At 39.3% G+C, this 22,065-nt stretch overlaps 1 protein-coding gene across 1 annotated transcript in view; it reads right to left on the minus strand.

Moving 5' to 3' along the window:
• Nucleotides 1-14,276: 14,276 nt before the first annotated feature.
• SLC16A10 (solute carrier family 16 member 10) overlaps nt 14,277-22,065 on the minus strand; it is a 44,958-nt gene continuing 37,169 nt past the window's right edge. The window contains exons 4-6 of the mRNA XM_020805355.3: nt 21,436-21,579; nt 18,902-19,130; nt 14,277-15,304 (exon numbers count right to left, since the gene is read on the minus strand). Coding sequence (XP_020661014.3) covers nt 15,063-15,304; nt 18,902-19,130; nt 21,436-21,579 — 615 coding nt within the window. The 3' untranslated portion in view covers nt 14,277-15,062. The remainder of the gene's footprint in view (nt 15,305-18,901; nt 19,131-21,435; nt 21,580-22,065) is intronic.

The raw sequence follows: 22,065 nt of genomic DNA on the forward strand, positions 1-22,065 counted from the left end.
AGAAGTAGATGTTTTTCTGGAACTCTCTGGCTTTCTCCATAATCCAGCGCATGTTAGCAATTTGGTCTCTAGTTCCTCTGCCCATTCGGAATCCATCTTGTACTTCTGGATTAGAATACAGTACCCAGCTTGTACCTCTGGATTAAAATACAGTACCCATGAGGGTACTAATACTAAAAAATGGCAAAAAAGAGCAATAAACTGTAATTCTCCATTTTAAAAAATGCAACAGTGTTGTGGCCCATTTAAGACCAACACATTTATTTCTGCTTGAGATTTGGTGTTTTGCAGTCCACCACTTCGAACACAGACTGGATTGCCACACACAAAAGTTCATGCTGAACTAAATTGGTAACTCTTAAAGGTCCTATGATACTTTAAAACAGCAAAACACAGGTACCTTTATGAAAAAATCATTTTAAAAATATAATGCTTTGCAACTAAAAACGGTCTTGTCCAGTGCAAGTCTCACAGCCTTGCTGAAGAGACCAGAGAGTCTCACAGGAGACACAGTGGGGAATCAGACTCCCAATCTCTGTCTCTGTAACCAGATACTTAAACCACTGAGCTATCCAGTCTTTAAGAGGCCTGAATCCTCTTACCTAGATATGCTGGTTTAGCAGCAATGATGTAACTTTTGCAAGTGAATTGCCCCAGGTTGAGAAATCACAACAGACATTTCCAGTTGCATCCAGAGTTGTATAAGATGATAATTTCTTTTTAAGAAAAGTGAGACACAAATGTTTAGCAAACTGGTTATTCATTGTTTTAAGACAGCAAAGTAGTCATTTGTATTAGCACTGTTCCATTTACAGAAGGAATTTTTGGCTCTGTGTTTATTAACCCATTGGGACATACTAAAACAAGGAGGAAAATGCTCTCTAGTTTCTTCTAGTGGTAAATTCTGATATTGCACCATGATATTGCATCTTGAATATACAAAATATAAAACAAAACCAGACTTCCCTAGGACTGATAAGAATGTGTCATAAAGCTTGAAAAATTCCTGACAAAAGGCACTAAAAACCCTTCTAAATGGTCTTTAAAAATAACATTTGAAAATATCTGGATGCTTGTTACACCAAAAGTAACTTTGTAACTTGCATTATTTTTGAGGCATGGCTTTGTTATACCTTTGTTATCACCTGTAGGCAGATAAATATACTACTTGTTATTAGATAATTCCAAGCTCTGATCCAGATGTAATCACTAAATCTGTTTAACTATACGTAAACAGAATATTAAATTGCCCATTTTACCATATTACTTGTGCAACACAATGAGAAACTAGAAGACAGTACAACAAACTCCCCTACCGTAGGGCAGCAAGAATAGATCTCTTCAGTTTTTACAATTTCCGTAAAAGGCAAAAGTGGCCATTTTCCCCACTTATGCCAGTAAGTAAACCCCTGGAAAGAAAGATATATATCAAAAACAGTTTACAATATAACTGGAGAGGATGAAACCAGAAATGTGTGAGGAGTCAGTGTAGTTCATCTAAAAAATTATTGCTTGATACATTACAAGTCACTATTTACAATAAATTACATTCCACTGATAAGGCAAAATGTTAAATGACGCACTAATCTCACTTACTTGCTCGTTAGTGGCTTTTGATTTTTCTGATCATAAACAAGTAAAAATAACATGCCAACTCACATTTTGTAGCACAAAAGTGTATTTTCTTTCTATTTTATATCAGTTAGACTTATCTTTACTCTCAACATTCATTTTATGGCATTATTAAGATAGACCAGGACATAGCTTTTAAATGTTTTATTGTAAGTGGTTCTCAACCTTTGATATCTTACATCCCAATAATAACTCTACCAATGAACCTTACTCCCACTGTGGAGCAAGTAGAGCAAACAAAAAACTCCACTTCTTGCAAGAAAATTTTACAGCAATTCTGCTTTTCTATTTACCTCATAATTTACTGGATGAGGGTGAATAAACTGAAACTTAACCCAGACAAGATTTCAAAGGCACGTCTAGGCAGTTAGTCAAAGGCAGATCAAGGAATAGAGATGCAGCGTATATTGGATGGAGTTATACAGTACTCCCCCTGAAGACACATGTGTGCAGCTTGGGTGTGCTCCTGGATTCATCTCTGAACCTGGATACCCAGGTTTTGGTGGTGTCAGGAGTGCATTTGCACAATTAAAACTAATGCATGAGTTCCATCCGTTGCTGGAGAGATCTGATTTGGCCACTGTGACACACACCCTAGTTACTTCCCGGCTGGATTACTATAACACATGCTATGTGGGCTGGCAATGGAAAGTGTCAGGAAACTTTAGCGGGTCCACAATGCAGCAGCCAGATTGTGACTGGGGCTAGTTACAGGGATCACATAACCGCCCCTGTTACAACAGCTCCATTGGCTACCAGTTAGTTTTTGGGCAAAGTGCTGATTTTAACCTATAAAGCCCTAAATCAGGCTTGTCCCAACCCGTGGCCCGAGGGCCACATGTGGCCCAGGACAGCTCGTAATGCGGCCCAGTGCAATTTTTTTTTAAAAGAAATTCCAAAGTTTTAAGTTACACTGCCGATGCTTGCGGCCGGAATGTGGCCGGGGCATGTCACAACAGTAGCGGGGGAGAGAGGGAAGGAAGGAAGGAGTGGGATGGGAGCGGACAGGGGGGCTGCGTGAGTGCATTGCGTCATTCCCGTCAATAGGTGGACCCCCTCCCAGTCGAAACTGGCAGCCTCTGCTGTCTGAGATCGCAGCTGCCGGTAAGCATGCTTGGAGCGGGGCTGCGAAGGACGGCTAGGGCTGCTCCCCCATGAGGCCCAAACCAAATGTATGTGCCCAAACCAAATTTTCATCTTCTAATGTGGCCCAGGGAAGGTGAAAGGTTGGACACCCCTGCCCTAAATGATCTGGGTCGAAGCTATCTCAAAGTGCGTGTCTTCCATTATGAGCCGGCTCAGGTATCAAGATCATCAGGAAATGCCTTTCTCTCAATCCCACCACCTTCACAGGTGCATCTGATGGGGACACAGGAGAGAGCCTTCTCTGTTGCTGCACACAGACTTTGGAACTCTCTCCCACAGGAGGCCATCTTTGCTGTCCTTCCACAAGCAGGCAAAAACCTTTCTCTTCAGGCAAGCTTTCCCTCAGTGACTGGCTACATAAATGTGACTTTCAGATGGATTGTTATGCATTACTGCTCTGACTGTGTTTTTAGTACTACTTGTGTTTACCATCTCTTAAACCAGTATTTGTTCCTTTTTAATATTGAATACTTATTGTTTTAGATTTAATATTGTATTTTAATGATGTAACCTGCCTCTTTAAAATCATTGTTCTTAGCTTTAAATATTATCTTCCAGTGATGTAAACCACCATTGTGTACTCCTTGTTTTCAGCTCTGAATATTGTCTTTCAATTATGTAAGTCACCTTGAGTCTTATTTTAAGAACTGTGGGGTAAAAATACTTTAAATAAATAAATTTTATTTGCAGAGTGGACAGAAGGAACAGAAGATTAGAGGAAACACTTTGTGTCCAAAGTTACTACCAACTTGTCAGAAGGTCACAGATGAGTAACCTATGATAGGTAAATATATGGGAGAAGGCATATCCAGGACTGAGGGAGCATAATTGTTATGGGAACCTTGTGTCCCATCCTAGACTAATTCTCTGTTGTACTAGTGCTACATACATACATCTCTGGTTGAGAAGCGCTGTGCGTATTTTTTCATGTCACAGGGTATATGTATTTGTATCTAAGGAGATCGCTAAGACCAAATTCATACAGAAGTATTCTATCACAAAACTATGAAGATAAGAGTTTCTTCCCTTTAGACAATGTGTTTCTAAGAAAGTAAGATGGACATAATGGCCAGAATCCTATTGGGAGTCATGTCAATGTAATGCAAATGATGTAACTTTTGGAGACAAACAGCATTATGTTAAAGAATTACCACTGACATCTATTGTGCTCTGCATATGCAGCAGATAATGTAAATCATGATTTCTTAACCTGGGGATATACATGTCCAAAGGTTATGCCAATTCTTTGTTAGAATGTCTTGTGGTTGTCCAGTGATAATACTGAACACATACTGGAAAATTACATCACTTCTATGTAGTCTGTGATATGCAGATGATACCACTCTGGTGACAGAAAGTGAGGAGGAACTAAAGAACCTCGTAGTGAGGGTGAAAGAGGAGAGTGCAAAAAACGGCCTGAAACTTAACATAAAAAAAAACTAAGATCATGGCCACTGGCCCCATCACCTCCTGGGAAATTGAATGGGAAAATATGGAGGCAGTGACAGATTTTACTTTCTTGGGCTCCATGATCACTGCAGATGGAGACAGCAGCCACGAAATTAAAAGACGCCTGCTTCTTGGGAAGAAAGCGATGACAAACCTCGACAGCATCTTAAAGAGACATCACCTTGCCAACAAAAGTTCGAATAATCAAAGCTATGGTTTTTCCTGTCGTGATGTATGGAAGTGAGAGCTGGACCATAAAGAAAGCTGACTGCCGAAGAATTGATGCCTCTTGAATTGTGGTGCTGGAGGAGGCTCTTGAGAGTCCCCTGGACTGCAAGGAGAACAAACCTATCAATTCTAAAGAAAATCAACGCTGAGTGCTCACTGGAAGGACAAATCCTGAAGCTGAGGCTCCAGTACTTTGGCCATCTCATGAGAAGAGAAGACTCCTTGGAAAAAACCTTGATGTTAGGAAAGTGTGACGGCAAGAGGAGAAGGGGACGACAGAGGATGAGATGGCTGGGCAGTGTCTGCGAAGCAACCAACATGAAATTGACACAACTACGGGAAGCAGTGGAAGATAGGAGGGCCTGGCGTGCTCTGGTCCATGGGGTCACGATGAGTCGGACACGACTAAACGAACGAACGAAGAAGCTGCAGGACAGATGTGACAAGTGTATTGACTTCCTGGGGGAATATGTAGAATAGTGTGGCAGTTACAGCTTCCTAGCGCATTTTTTTCTGGGAAAGGCTCAATACTTATCAGCACCCCCTCATAAGCAGTCCAAGGTCAAGCCGAATAATCACAGAATAAAATCAAGGATCAAAGCTTAATCAAAATCAAGTCAGTCCGTAGTGAATAAGCCAGATAAATTTTGTAATCAAGAAAACCAGTCTGAGTTCAAATCAGAGATTTTAAACAGAAGGTAGCTCTAAGTGATTTGAAGTAGTCCAATTGCAGTGGCGGCAAAAAGGAACTGAGGTACCACAAGTCGGCGGAGCATGCACGATACAGGGAGACGTTTCACTTGTCATTATTTAAGCTCTAGAATATTCCAAAGAGTGCTGCGCAGACGCAGTTTAACCCATTTCTGCGCATTCATAGAGACCACGAAGAAGAAAATAGAGTAATATATTATTTATTTAACAATAATTGACTTTTAAATTACTTCTGTCATGCTACTTTCATAGTTATAGTTGCAAACTTTGCACTATCATAATATTTAAGTGTATATACTGTATGCTATTAAAAATGGAAACTCAAAAACTAATGGTGTGATCATGACTGCACTCCTTGTTCCTCAGCCAGCCAAATCCTAATCACACATACAGTGGTTGCATATTAGGCAGGCCTCTTGCCAGAGGCACAAGCCAAAATGCAAACAAGAACACAAGTGCTACAGCTCTGATGCTTTTGGCCTGAAGACTGCAGGCTGACAGCACAACAGAAGAACTGTTTTTAACATGACAGTATATAAAAATAGGTGATTAGCAATATTATCAAGATGTTAGCATAGATGGAAGTGGGAGATAGCTGAGCAAAGAAACACCTTGATAGCCATGAAGGAGCTGCCAAATGTGAAAAGAGACAAGATACTATGATGGCGGCAAACTTAACAACTTCTGCCCGTCATGCCCATAAAGAGCTGCTTTAGAGGTGAACTTGTTGAGGCTGTCTGTCTTGCATATTCCATCTGTATGGGGAAAGAAAGAATATAGCAGTCTCAGCACTTTGGGATGCAGTAGCAGAAATATTGCCGAGAGGGAACAGTGAAAATTGGCACTTGGTTAGCCATAGGAATGGAGAGTGAGGAGAAGCCCTCATCCAACTAAGACACCCTTCTACATGTGAAAGATGGCTTGTGAGGGTTCACTTCCTGGCTCCCAAGTAGCGCCGAATAAATCGCCAGACTTGTGAGGTTTGGAAATTGGGGTAACATTTAGTGCATGATTTAACAAAAGTCCAGTGTCCGCAAATGTGTTCCAACCTTTCTCCCTGTCAAACAGGTCTGACAGGTTTCCACTCTTCAACTTTAAATGGATTTCCGTTTGGAACGTTCCAGGGTCCCGGCCAGTCCAATGTTGTACTTAGTTTTAATATCTGTCCATTCTCCCCCTCCAACAAGGGGATTGTGTCTTCCTCTCTGGGGTCCACCCAGGCCAACTCTGTGGCAGGGTCAAACACCTGCCAGGGTCCTCCTGTTGCTCCCTCTGTTGCATCCCCCAGATCGTCCATTCTAGTCTTTCCCTTCCCTCCCTCTCCACCTTCTTCTTCTCCTCCCTTAATTTCCTCCTCCATTGTTTCTCTTTCTCCCCAGTACAATGGTTTTGGGGTGTTCTCCCTTCTCCTGCAGGCATCTGCCTCCTCCTTTGGGACTCTCAGCTTCTCCACCTTTCCAGTCCAGGGGTCTTCTACCCATATCCACTCCCAGCCTGGTGGGAGTCCTCCTTCACCCCGTTTTATCTCTGCTAAACCTGCCTCCACAACTACCCGCACTTTTTCCTCCTTTTCCGCCAAAATGGTCCCGGTCTCTAGGATCGTTAAGTCTCTCAGTTCTCTACTCTCCCTGGGTCTGATCCAGGTGGTCTTGTCTTCTGGGGTGGGGGAATTGGCGGACTTTGGCTCTCATCGGCAGTAGGGACGGCACTCCCATGAGAGGAGCTTGCTCTCACCTTTGGTCTCACATGGCTCTTCTAGTTTTAGAGCAGGAGAGCATGTCTCAGGCCCAGTTCTTCATTGGAGTGGGAAGTAGGTCTTTTTACCCAGATCCCAGGCGAAGAGTGAGGGAAGCAACAGTCCTGGTAGCAGTTGAGATCTCCTTCTATGACCTTGATGATTGCTGGCCTGAAGCATGCTGTGACATTTATGTCGTATGTTAATGAAGCTCACTGATGGTTACTGGTGCTATCTCTGGTATGCCGTGCTTTATATGCTAATTTTGTTTTAATACTGCTTTCTGCTACTGTCTGTTGTATTCAGCTAGACCTTTAGAACTGGAAAAAGAATGTCTGCTTTGAATTCTATTAGTGTAAATACTGAGCTTGTACTTTGGGCACTGGTATATGGAAAATAATCTGAAATCAGGAAGTGCCCAGGCAGAGGGGGTTAGAGGAAGAACGTCCAGGCTAATACCATAAGACAGCAGTAGATATGTAGAGGAGCTCGGGAAGCATCATCATAAGAGGAAAGAATACAGGTGTCTAGTGACCATGTACCTTTCTTGACAGCTGCATTTTCAAGAACTGTGTAGCCACTCTAGCTATAATGGAACATCATTCATCTATGACTTGACTGGGTGCTTTCCTGATGTGCATATGAGTCCTGGATGGGGAAGATGGCTTTGCCAGGGTATTCTGTGCAGCATCAAGCCCAGTCAGACAGGGCAAGGGAGTATTGGAGCCCTTTATAAGAATTAATTAAAATGTATAAATGTCTTACTGTGACTATACTTCATGCATCTGAAGACATGGAGTCAAAGATATACTAAATAAAACTTCTTAGATTTTAAGGTATTGCAAGACTGTTGTTTCTGCTGTGACAGGCTAACATGGCTGCACCTGAAAATTACGTAAATATTTATAACCATATGTGTCATACAGCTTGGCTTTCAAGAAAGCCAATTTAAATATATTTCCCATCAGGTAAGATTGCCAATGCTGTAATAGCAAACTTCAATTTCAAAAACCATAAAAAGTCGGCGATTAAAAAAACCTGCCAGTCTATGACCAGAGTTAAGATTATTTCAAATTGACCTAACCTACACTTGGCCTGGGCAGCAGAAGCTAAAGCTTGACTTAACTGATATGCTGCATGCTCAGGGATGATGTACAGTGTCACATCTTCTGCTTGCCAGTAACATACCCACACTTTGCCTTCGTCTTTCAGGCTCACATCAGATGCAGAGGATGGAACACCAGGACCAGAAGAGTCTTCCTATCCTGATCCTTACTTGTTTCTAAATCTATCTTGTGAGTTGACCCATTTGGCTAGTAATTCACAGGATGCTTCAAGGAAGAGACAGGTGCCTCTTCTCATACTATTGTTATGCTGCTTTTTTGTGTGACTCTACAATATGAGAGAATTAAAAGATAATTTTAATATCTTAGTCTGGATTTGGAACTGTAGCATGACGAATAGGAAGAAATAGCCACAAACCACCATGTATTTTTATTTTGTAAGCCACCCCAAGTAGACATAGTCTAGAGAGGCGGAGTATAAATCTAATAAATAAATAAATAAATAAATAAATGTAATTTTTACTAAAAAAGCATGCTGTAAGGTATCTACGGTTGCTTTGGAAACTGATTCTCAGTTTGCATAAAATATGTTGAAGGTATGAGGAAAAATATTAATCCAGATTGAGATTTCAATCAGCAGGCTGAACAGTAAGAACTGTTTCAGAACCAAAGGTACCTGATAGGGATGAAAGTGGTTGGGTGGTATGATGTTGCAGTTGAAAAACAAGAATGTGGAACAGATTAAATACCATTTTCCAGCACCCCACTTCTTTGCTTTCTACTAAAACTTCCCAACATCATTTTGCAGCAGAAAAGATCTGTGGTCAACAATATTTTATATTATGTAACTTGATAATTTATACAAGTCCCTGGCCTACATCAGTTCATTCACCACTCACGCGTTGCCAAGATGCAGCTGAATTATTTTCAAAACTTGCTTTGACAGTTCTCATTATTGGCATCAATTTGTGCTAGGAAAAACAACTAAAAGCACCCCACTGCAGGTTACTAGGAAGGAGCACAGCACACTAATATCATCTGTATTTGAGAAGACATCCATCTATTTGAGAAGACACCCATCTACTCCTTGATGTGCCCTGACGGCTACTGATGTAAGCAACAAACAGGTTGGACTACAGGTACCAGAAACCTTCACCACTAGCTGTGCTGGCCAGTCTCTGGGAGTTGCAATCCAAGAACATCTGGGTTACTCAAGTTTGGGAACTACTGTCATAAAAGGATTAGTTTAGCAACACAATATGGCTCAGCTGCTTCTTAGAGTATGAAGGGCCAAGATGCAGTGTGGTACCTCTGCTAATCTCAGGCACTCCATATTCCCCATCTGGATTTATTCACAAAAGACTAAAGCAATGTGTGGATGCATGAAGAGTAAATTGGAAACTAGCGTAAGTTGTGATACTGCACATCATTACAGATAATGCACATCTATTAAGGCATCAGCCTTAGCTTCCATGTTCCTACCAGTGAGTGGCTTGGATCAACAAGAGACCCTAGTTTTAAACCATCAGGATTTTTTTATTTGAAAGTGTATAGTCTTTAAAATTACAGGTTTTTTATGTTTGTTTGTATAAAATTAGTATTTGTCCCTAAAAATAAGACTGCAGTATTCGCTATCAATAAATAAGATTGTTCACACTTACAGTATCTAATTCAGCCTTATGAAGTGCTATCAAGTTTATTGTATATATCTGAAGTTCACATAATTATAATTTTTAGCACATGAACAAGACATTTACATACTGGATTGTATCCAGCTGCTGTCATTCCACTAATCCAGTTGTGGAAATAAAGTAATTTTCAGCTGTTCTGCCTTACCCCTGCACTGCCTCCCACTCTATCCTAAAGGTCTGCAAAATCCCCAAAAATAGATTTTTCAAGATATGAAGGAATTGTCATTTTGTCAGTGGAGGCCTCCCCTGGTCAGAAAAACGACATCAGCACAAGTAACACAGACAATTAAAAAGACTAACTGCAACATTTAAAGAACAGAAAAGGCAGTAAGAAAGGGGGAAAAACAGGAAGGCAAACCTGAGTCAAATGAAAACTGCAGGAGATGAAACGACGGACATACTCAGGACAAACTGGCCAACAAACTCCCAGACAGGTTAGAATACATTGGGGAAAACAGTCAATAAATATATTATCAGGAAAAGAATGGAATTCTGAAATTCAAATACATGGGGTACACCAGGAAAGCAGATATCATGGTATGAGCAGAAACTACTTCTGTGATATTGAATCATGGTATATGTCACCATTTTAGCTTCCTGTGGCATGCACACAAAAAAAGGTTTTGCCTGCAAATAAAGCATGATTTAACATCTTATACCTTTCAGAAAATATATTATCAAAGCTATATTTGGACAATGAAACTAAATATATACGATTTTTCTGAGCATAAAAATATATTTTCAAAAACTTGATAACACAAATTCGTGTTTTAGTCTTTTCAAAATCACACATTTGTCTCTCAAACTGTTGCAGAATCAGAGGTATCAGTAATATAGGTGCCTTAAAAACAATAGGACAGGATGTTAACACTGAGAATTTAAAATCCTGTGCAATTTCATTAATTGTTGAAAGGAAAAATGATAATTGTAATATAAAATGGCATAGTTTTACATGTTTGCATCTCAACTAACATTAAAAGAAAGCAGCAATAGCTATATTGATTATCTTGTTCTGGCTACATTTTAACATTCTTATGTACATGAATTTTGATTGTTTAATGTGAATGAAAACTTAAAATATTTGTACTGTAAAATGAAAAAAAAATTATACAATAACCAAACCTAGGAATTTTACAAATTTATGAGAGTAACACTCATCGTTAAGACAGATAGAATAACTGTCTATTGAAATAATTTCTAAGGCTAGAAATATATAATTGGTAGAACCTGTTTAAAATACTTGGTGAGCAATACTGGTGTCTTGACTTACTAGATATTTGTTTTCTAAAGCACTTGTGTCTGCACAGGCAAGTGTCCTGATGCCGTCTCTTTTGTTCACAATGCACACAAACATGTTAAGGAACATAGCCTGAGATAGGAAGGAGATGGAGAAAAATCTCACTGGATATAATCTACATTCATGGGCTTCATTACACTCAGCATGTCTCCTTTTTCTCCTCACAAGGATGGGTGGTATTCTTATTAGATCACTAAAAAGTCAACAAAAACTAGATTTTGGCCCTGTAAAAGTCTTCATCAGACTGGGCAGCAAGAGCTGTGAATAGTGCAGAAAAAACATGAACATTTCAAAAATCATGGCCAGATGTGCATGGCACATTTTGTTAAAAGTAAGATTCAAAATGTTAACTACAGATTATAGTTAGAGGTGTAGGCTTCAGTTTCCACCTTTCTAGTATGAATTTAAATGTCCCCATCTGGAAGACAGAGTTGCCTGTTATTCAGCACCCTCCCCCACTGCCACCTTTTTCCTCTATAAGAGGAATTACATGCAACATCTGTAGCATGAACCATGCCCAGAAAAGCAGAAATCTCAGTCCTAGTCTTATCCTGGCAACAAATACCCTTTACACATCTCTTCATCTTTAATACTACAAATTGTACCTTGTTGAATATTCTGGACTCCTCCCATATTGGACCCTGAGATAAACTGCTTTTCTACTGTTTGACAACTTTTAGAACTTATTAGAAGTAAAAGGTTGCTCTTTATTCTTACCTGGATTTTGTTCCCATCAAAGCATATCTGCCAAATGATTATCTAAGTTTTTCTTGAATGTCTCCATTGCTGGATCACTCACCAGCTCCCGAGGTAACTGGTTCCACTGTGAAACTGCTCTAACAGTTAGGAGGTTTTTCCTGATATTCAACTGAAATCTGGCTTCCTTTCACCTGAGCCCAGTGTTGTGTGTCCTGCACTCTGGGATGATCGAGAACAGATCTTGCCCCTCTTCTGTATGACAGCCTTTCAAATATTTGAAAAGTGCTATCATATCCCCCCTTAGTCTTCTTTTCTCAAGGCTAAACGTGGCCAATTCTTTCAGCCTTTCTTCATAAGGCTTGGTTTCCAGCCCCCTGATCATCCTTGTCGCCCTCCTCTGGACTTGTTCATTTGTTAGCATTCTTCTTGAAGTGTGGTGTTCAGAACTGCACACAATACTCAAGGTGAGGCCTAACCAGTGCTGTATAGAGGAGAATTAGCACCTTGCAGGATTTGGAACCTATACTTCTATTAATGCAGCCATCGGTCCAGATAGGCGGGGTATAAATCAAATAAATAATAATAATAATAACAATAATAATAAAATAGCATTTGCCTTTTTTGGAGCTACATCACACTGATGGCTCATATTTAGCTTGTGATCTATGACAATTCCAAGATCCTTCTCACTCGTAGTTTTGCTGAGCCAGGTATCCCCCATCTTATAACTGTGTACAGTGGTGCCTCGTATAACGAGTGCACCGTTGAACGATGAATCCGCATTGCGATGCAGATTTCCCTATCGCTAATGCGAGGGCATGCTTGCATTACGATGGGGGAACAGCTGTTCAGCGGTTCCAAAATGGCTGCCGGAACACAAAAAATGGGTGCCGGTACACCCAAGATGGCCACCAGTACAACCAAGATGGCCACCAGAACATAAAATTGGCCCCCGGTACACCCAAGATGGCCGCCAGAACACAAAAAATGGGCGCCAGTACACCCAAAATGGCCGCTGGTACACCAAAGATGGCTGCCGCAACAAGGGAAAACATCGGAGAACGGTGAGTTTTGGGCCCATTTGGAACGCATTAAACTTTGTTTAATGAGTTCCAATGTGTTTTTTGGATGCGTTTTACGATGTTTTCCCATAGCAAAGGTTAATCCGGAACGGATTAACCTCACTATGCGGGGCACTACTGTAATTGGTTTCTTTTGCCGAGGTGCAGTACTTTGCACTTAGCCCTGTTGAATTTCATTCTGTTGCTTTCGGCTCAATCCAATCACGGTCATTTTGAATATTGTTTCTGTCTTCTAGGGCCTAGGTTCTTAACCTTTGTTACTCGGATGTTTTTGAACTGCAACTCCCAGAAACCCCAGCCAGCACAGTTGGTGGTGAAGGCTTCTGGGAGTTGCAGTCCAAAACTCCTGAGTAACCCAAGGTTAAGAACCAGTGTTCTAGGGCATTGGCTATTCCACCCAATTTTGTATCATCTCAAATTTGACATGCATTTCCTGCACTCCCTCATCCAAGTCATTAATAAAAATACTGAAGAGCAACAGGCACCAGGCCCAATATGCTTCATAAAAATTTTCTATGCTTTGCAAATTCTCAAGGTGAAGTGTTTCCCCTCCATATCTATATTGTTCATAAAAATTAGCTTCTCCAATCAGTAACTGTCTTGCCTCTCATATATATCTCATAATCAATGAAGAATCAAGAGCAACCTGCTACTTATAACAAATTCTAAAATGTGTTGTCAAGCAGTATAAAGGCAGTTTATCTAATGGAACTTCCTGTGCGTACACCTATCTCTCTCAGACCCTCCTTGGGACCTCAGACGTCTATCTTAATGGAGAGAGTATAATGACCCATTATCCAATAGTCTGGGCCTTCCTAAATAAAGTTGTTGTAGTTTGTTTCTTTTGTCTTCTACAGACTGTATAATGTCCCAGTGTGAGCAAGCTGTATGGTATTCTCAGTGTTGAAGAGCAAACATCAGGACATTATTTCAGTAGAGTAGCTTTACAACATTAAACCACCTGAAACTGAACCCAGAGTGTGAAACTCATTCCAGGACTAACCAACTATTCTTTGTATTCCAGGGATGCTACATTGTATTCATATGAAAAGGCAGGCCAGAGAAGAAAAAAACAAGGAATGGAAAGGCCCCAATATGGGAGACGTCCAGAATATTCAACAAGGTACAATCTGTGGTATGAAAGATGAAGAGATAGGTAAAGTGTATTTGTTGCCATGTTGATCACATTGTCTTTCTTGTTTCCATTCCTCCCTCCTCTTATCTGCTGTTAGACACCAAGAGAGAACCAGAATCTTGCCTATTTATAGAAAGTCTATTAATTTATATAATTGTGCTACTGTAAGAGAAGGTATGGCAGAATTGAAATAGATCAAACAAGTATGTTACTTTACTACACTTAAGGCTAAACAATGAAAATACAAAAATCTAACTTAAGGTTTTCATATCACTGTAATTATGCAATATATGGTTTTAATAATACTAATAGGCCAATTTAAAAAAGAAATCCTTGGACTGTAATCCTTAGACACTAAAGATGATGTAAGAACAGTGTATATATATAACTTTTCATTATCACAATAGTTCAATTTAATTATTTAATATATTAATTATAAAATCACCATAATCCCATCTACCTTCTAAATACTGTAATAAATGAAACAATGCAACAAAGGGCCTAGTGCAGAATTGAGCAGCCAAAGATTTACACAAATGTGAAAGGCATCAGTATTGTATTTCACAATTCAGTCCTTTGGAGAACAATTGTTGTGAAGAGTAAGGCGGGAATCCTATGCAGTATCAGGCATTCGGAAAACACATGAAAATAAATGGATCTAAGCAAGTGTAAGTAGACATAGGATGTGGCTTTAAGAGCACCTAAGAAGCAGTGATTCCAGAGACAAGCCCCATGGAACTTCTAAAAGATTAATAGTAATAGTTTAAAAACTTTCGGATGTTCCCAAAAATTTAAAATGAAGTATTCCACTGGACAAGTAATGAAACCACTGAAGGTATTGTAAAAGCAACTGTTAATAAAAGGGGTACAGTTCTTCAGTTCTACAAATGCAATTATAAGCATGTATTGATTGCTTTTAAAGTTCTCCTTACATACCCACTCACCAGCATAAATTACAAAATGTCATATGATGTGTGGACATTTAGTTTGAAAATGTAGCCAAATACTGGTGAAAGGCATTCCAAATACTGGTGAAAGCCAGCCGTTTTGTTTCCACATATGCCACTACTTTGCTGTTTTTCAAAGTGGCTTTGCTTGCAAAGTACAATCATGTGGTACATTCATTTCATAAATGGAACCCTACCCTAGTTCTTATAAAAAATACATTCAATCTGGTAGAAAAAAATCAACCATTAAATAACAAATTCTGTTTCTTTGCTATGTTTCACAAATGAGTTCAGTCCTGAGATGCTTTTGTTTTCCAGCATTTTTTCTGTAGTTCCTCCATCCATAGGAGTAGCTTGAGCTTGTTCTTTGTTTTTTTCCTTTTCATGTACCCATGGGATGAAACATAAAATAACTCCTCCAACAATAGGCGGAATCCCTGCTAGGTAGAATGCAACGTTGTAAGTACCTAAATGATCACGCAGTTTTCCTGGAAGGGAAAGAAAGAGACAAAGAAATTGATTACCAAAGTTACAAAGTGGGGTAAAATCCCAGAAGCTAACTCTTTTTTTTATCAGTTAACCACTATTCACCCAGACACAAATCAATTGTCAGGGTTGTTTTTTGACAAGTGTGAAAGAGAATATCTGTGGTCTATCTTGACTGCTGCCATTGGTATTGTTAACACTGAGGCAGTTCTTTCCTATGTAAAGCTGGGTATCCTTTTCCCTGCTTGCAAGATGAGCATGATACTTTGCATCAATATCAGCCCATTTCCTGGCATTTTGAATTGTCAGTACAGAAGCACAATATCCCATATTTATAAACCAGAGGTTTTTTTAAAAACTGAATTTCCTGGCTTTTTAAAATAGAGTTTATATGGAGTGTATATATGTTAAAATGGAGTGTGTGTGTGTGTGTGTGTGTGTGTGTGTGTGTGTGTGTGTGTGTGTGTGTGTACACACACACACACACACAAGTTCCAAAAGAAACTTCCCTTATGTAGAATTACTCAGTGCTAGAGGATCCCAGATGATGAACACATGATCTGAGCTATGGTTGCTAGGAGAGGACAGAAGCAAGAACAGCTTGGATGTGGTTGTGGTTCCTTTGTGCAACAATATTTTGAAAAGCTATTGCTAGACTTAATGAAATGGTGAAGCAAAGATATGAGTAACTGCAGCACATACAATGGAAAAACATACACACCCTTTAGGTTCTCAGTTAAACATATGTTACCATGTCCAGTCTACAAAACGCAGACTAGGAAGCTATGTTTCAGTTTCTAAACCCTTTCCTTACAGTAGACAACCTGAGGAAGAAAAGTTACATCAGACCAAAATTGCTACAAACATGTGGATGTTTTCCAAAACATTTCCCTCACTTTTTGAAATTTAAAAACACTGAGAGCTGGGATTTAACAAAGATTGTCATTGGAAGCCAAGGTCAGAATTATCCATCCTATCTGAAAGAAAGAGTGAAGAAAGACAGGAACAAAAATTAACTCATTTGAAATGTGGTGTTGAAGGAGAGCCTTACAGATCCCAGTGAGAGTCAGAAAGGCATAAAAGTGGATGCTCAACCAAGTTAAGCCTGAACTATCACTAGAGCAAAAATGAGTCATCTGAATCTATTTATCATGCACATATAATGAAAATACAGAACTGATAAGAAAAGGTAATATTGCTCGGCGAAGTGGGGGCGGGGCAATAGGAAGACAGGAAGACCTAACATAAGACAGAGTGTCTCAATTAAGGAAGCCACAGCTGTTCATTTGTAAAACCTGAACAGAACTTACTGGGAAAACAATATTCCTAAGAAGTGGGGACAGTAGGGAGAGAGAACCTAATGTGACGTGGTGTTGATTTGCAAGGTCAGAGCAGAGCTGTTAATGACAGGATGTTTTGGAGGTCATTAACTCATAGTCATTGCACATCAGAAGTGACTTGATGATAAATAAAATCTTTGGAGATTTTTTTTTAAATCATGAAGTAATTGTGTATTTTATCCATCCATCCAATTTGTATCCCATTCCCACGCACAACTCTGGGTGGGTGACAAAACATGTAATAGAAAACAAAAATGAAAATAGTAACATTAAAAGCAGCAACAATAACCCTAAACAACAGATGGCACCAAGCAATCATATAAACCCAGAGCGGATAGAGGAAAAGGTGGTGGAGGTGCTCAGCTGGGGTCATTGTGGAAAGGCTCCTGGAAAAGCAACATCTTTAATTGCTTCCTAAATATCAGCAGGGAGGGGGCTAGACCAAGCCCCTCCAGAAGCTGGTTCCATAAAGTTCGAGACACCACAAAGGCCCTACCTCTTGTAGAGGATTTATGAGCCTCCCTCAGGATGGCCACCCAGAGGAGCCTTAACTGGGATGATCTTGTTGGTCAGGCAGATAACATTAAAGAAAGGCCATCACAAAGACCCATAAAGAGGCAGATAGCAATAAAACCTCCAAAAGTATAGCATAAGGGAATCATCATAGACATCAGACCAGTGAAGAAAAATGAAATAACCTATATATTGGGAAAGGAAAAGGTTAACTGTTAAATCATACTGCAAAGATAATATATAGTGACAAGAGAGGTGGAATTGAGTATAGTGACCAGACAGGTAGAATTTTGTAATATGACTGGATATAGTTTTTGCTAATATCAAATGAAACTATCCCCAGCCACAACGCAAAAAAATAATAATATCACAGCTTAAATAGTGAGATTCTAAAAATTTGTTCTCTATTCTTTTTAAAATATATTTTAAAATATGTTTATAACCAGACACAGAATCCCTCTGTAATACCTGTTTTGCCAGGAAGGTGTCAAAAAATTCTCCCCCTGAGAGTTAACTAATTGGGTCCTGACTGACAGAGTCAGAAGTTTAGATTGCCCCAAACCTGGAACTGATTTCCCCTTTGAAGACTTGTGTCAGGAGCATGATTTCAGAAACGTTTTCTGAAGACACTCAGGGTTGGGACAATGACAACTGTTCTGTACTTTTCTAATGCAGAAATACTGTGAACATGCCTTACAAAGTAGTATGCTAATTCCCTGGAGATAACATTCACTTTGCAGCAATATGTCTCTTTCTGAAGAACTGTCATTCCATTACTTTCTTTAAAACAAAACTGTTTTTTTTACTCTTTAAAGAAAATCTGTCTTTTGATTCTGTCTCCATCACCTTTCATTGCCCTATAGCAGTAGTCCCCAATCGTTTCCAAACTGTGGACCAGTTGGGGGGTGGGGTCCGTGGTGTGCTTGTGGGTGGATGTGGTGCACATGTGAAGGTGGGCATGGCGCACTCGTGGATGGGCGTGGTGCACTCACAGGTGAGCATGGTGCATGCAGGTGGGCAGGTCCTGCGTGTATGCAGGCGTGCGGGGGGTAGGAGATCTGTCTCTGTGGCCCGGTCCTACAAAGGCCATGGACTGGCAGTGGGCCGCGGACCAGGAGTTGGGGACCCCTGCTCTACAGCTTTCCCTGCATAAAACTGTAACAATGTATCTGCTTTGAAACTCTCTTGTTTGTAAGCCTGTGTAACAAAATAACAGTTTATCCCTTTTGAAAGGCCTTTTTTGAAGATCAATATTTCACGTCCAGTAGCCAGGATACTTTCCAAATTAAAAAAAAAAAACAGGTGGTACCAACTATACTCTTTTAAGACAGCAAAATTGGTCTTTTCAATTTATATGATCTGTTTTAAATCTAAGGACATTTAATGTTGCTTCTTTCTGCATGAGGATAAAACAGTTCTACTTCTTAAACAATCATAAGTTGTAAATCCTTTTCCCACACTTTCTAAAACATGGCACAGAGCAAGAGCAGACTGTCCACTACAACTGTGCTAAATTTGGTGCTGATCTGAAGTCCAGTTTCAAAGTTATAACTTCTTTTTGGGTGGCCCCCATATTTAGAATTGCTTTGTAGAATGTTGCTTTGTTCTGCTGCTCAATAACATCATACTACAGAGATTTATCCTCTTGCATTTACACCAGTTGGGTTCTGGCTTTATAATTAAAAGTATAGTTACTGCCTTACATGTTTTCTATATACAACAGTACAGAAGATAAATTCTGCTTACCTGCAATAGGTGGACCGACTGTCATTGGTATAGACATGAAGCCCAAAAGGAACCCAATTGCCTGAGAGACATATTGTGCCCCAACAAGCTCAAAAGCAATAGGCGCCATAATGCTAATGAAGCAGCCATCAAAAAGACCCATAAAGAGGCAGACAGCAATAAGACCTCCAAAGGTATAACATAAGGGAATCATCATAGACATCAAGCCAATGAAGAAAAATGAAATAACCTATATATTGGGAAAGAAAAAGGTGTGTTAAATCACACTGCAAAGATAATAAAATGGTAAAACTAGTTCGAGAGTATCTAATGAGAAACCTTTGGGTAGTGCGGGTGGCATATAAATAAAATAAAATAAAATAAAATAAATAATGCCGCTATACAATCATTTCAGATTATTTGGGGACCAAATACATTGTGGAGTTGTATTCAATTGTGCCCCTGTGCTGAACAGAGAGCTCTTCAATCTGAATTGAAAGGGGGAACTGCAATTTTCATTGACTAACTTCCTGTTCCCTTTGCATCCCCTTGCATATACCCCCAATATATGCTCCACATAGTTGCAGACACATCGGAATAGCAGAGAAGTAGCACAGGGTTTGCAATATTAGGAGATTTTTTTTCTTAAAAAAATCACCTTCTTCCCATTAAGGAATCCTTTATGGAAGCACACAGCTTGCCATGAATTATGGAACACAGTTGGATACAATCTACAGTTTATGCTTATTTTATTCCAGTAAATAAAAATTCTTTTCTTAAAGGCATGAACTCTACTGCAAGTATATGACATATCTTTATTTATATAGCAATATTCTCATGTTGTGGGAACTTACTGAATGCTATTTATTATGTGTTACAGATGCAACACCTCCACAACATTAGTTAATAATCTAGGTTTTATTTTCTGTTTTTATTTGATTGTTTATGGATTTACTATATTAATTGTTGGATTACTGTATGTGTTTTACTGTGAACCACCCAAAGTAATGCTATGGCACTATTAAACTGAAATAATAAATAATATTTTAATATGCATTAGAGTGGCAAAATATTCCCTCAAGATGTGTTGGACTGCAATCCAATAACAGCTGAATGTTACAATGGTAACATTCAAACATGACAATATCCATCCGGGGGGGAAAGCAATTAACTGAAGGACCATGCTTTCTTCTGCTTTCATAAACTTGGGTGAGAGGGCAATCACTATCTTTAAGCAATATAATACACCTGTCCAGCACTGAAGCTTATATTTCCCTCTTAAGAAAAATAAAATAAAATACACAAAATAAAACACAAAACCATTGCATCACAGAAGTGTTTAGCTCAATTTATCCTGCTGGGATGTGTATTTATTGCAACTGCATCCAAAAGCATGACCAGATTCCTTATTGAATTAAAACAAGCCAATCAAAAGCCAACATTTTGTCTGTTGTGCTGCTTCTTGTAAGATTTGTTTCCTTTTAAGAAAGTAATATAATCTGATTATTTTTAAAAAACTTATTACTCTATTTAATGAGTTCTGAATGAACTTACTAGCTTCAAATTCTATGATATGATTAGGATATTGGGTTTCAATATTTCTGTTAGGCATAGGGCCTACTGCTGGTAATTTAATATTCTGCTGCTCAAAGTTGTTCGTTTCCTAACACTGAAACTTCAAACAGGAATCCAGTTAGCTTTTCTTCCTGCTATCTTCAAACTCCTGTGAATCAACCATATGTATCCTTTCCTAATCACACAGGTAAGGAAATATTTACTCAGAGTACGATAGACAGAACAAAAGGATTTACTTGGATGTCATCTCCTGCAAGTGGCCCTGCTGAGTTTTCAACATAAAGATCTCATTCTTTGCATTTTGATTAAAGGCTCTCTGTGGGAACCAAACTTCAAGAGAAACTATTGTTTCATCAGTCTCTCTTGGATTCAACAGGCTTCCTGTCTGATAAGGGTTTTCATAAAGGCAGACTCCAGCATGCCATAATTGTACTGGTTTACAGATGGCTTTAACTGGTCTTTGTCTCCATGGGTCCAAAACACATGTTTAGACACTCTTGTCAACCTGTACCTGTATCTGGATATATTATATATTTATATAGGGTGCAACTTTGCAAATTCAACCCAGTGAAGTCTAGAAATGCTCAATGAATAAACAACAAATGCTGAAGGACATCCATGCATGTTTTTGGTAGTATCCAGAGATTCCAGAAAAAAATATTGATGAGATCCCAGGAACTGTAGGAAATATGTTTCCTATTGTTACTGGCTTTCCTAGATGCTACTAAACATACACAATGACAGCATGTCGCCTTAAGAAGACTCTTCCTATTCAACATAATGTGGAGAAGCAAAATGACAGGGAGTTTTTCACAGGCTCAAAAATCTACTTTGGATTGGCCTTAGAGACCTCATTTGCATGGTCTTATTTGCAACCACAGAAGATACAGATGTGACAAGTCAACAATGGTCAACAACATTAAGTCATCTGGTAATATATTGGTTGCCTTCTTATCAGGATTATTGCGTAACAAACATACCTGTAAATAAACTTTTTTTGCACCAGGAATATAATCTGCAATTCTGCCAAAGATCAACCGCCCAATTCCTGAAGTAATGCCCAGGCAAAGCAGAAGTGCTGCATCTGGAACATCATCACCAATGTGTTCTTTAACATGTTTTAGCTGTTTCAGAAACAGGGGGAAAGGAGCTGAATTTAGCCAGAAGTACAATCTTGCATATAATCATACAAAGAGAGTTCATACTGCTGTCAACCATATTTTCAATTGTTTCCCACCTTCACAATCCCATTTTGGACAATCATTTCTCAGCTTTGAGCAAGCCTTTTTCAAATACACTTGCCCTTCTAAGCCTCTCTTTGACATCTGCAACAGAGAACTAGGAACTGAAACCACCGAATTCAAAATGTCACAGAGGTGTCTGACTTATTCCAAAATTAGTAACCAGTTTCTCAGTTTGGATTGCATAGAAAATGATGGTTAACCTGGAAGGTTATTCCCAGCATAATCATCATTTACACATAGAGAGAATGTAAAAGGCTTCATGCGCTAGAAGGCTTTTTCCTGAGCTTACAGTTGAGTTGATTGAATATGATCATAGTATTCTTATTATTCTTGTTGCTGTTCTGACTTGTATACCGCTCAGAGTGC

The sequence above is a fragment of the Pogona vitticeps genome, chromosome 1 (assembly GCF_051106095.1).
Source record: "Pogona vitticeps strain Pit_001003342236 chromosome 1, PviZW2.1, whole genome shotgun sequence".
In the NCBI taxonomy this organism is placed as follows: Eukaryota; Metazoa; Chordata; class Lepidosauria; order Squamata; family Agamidae; genus Pogona; species Pogona vitticeps.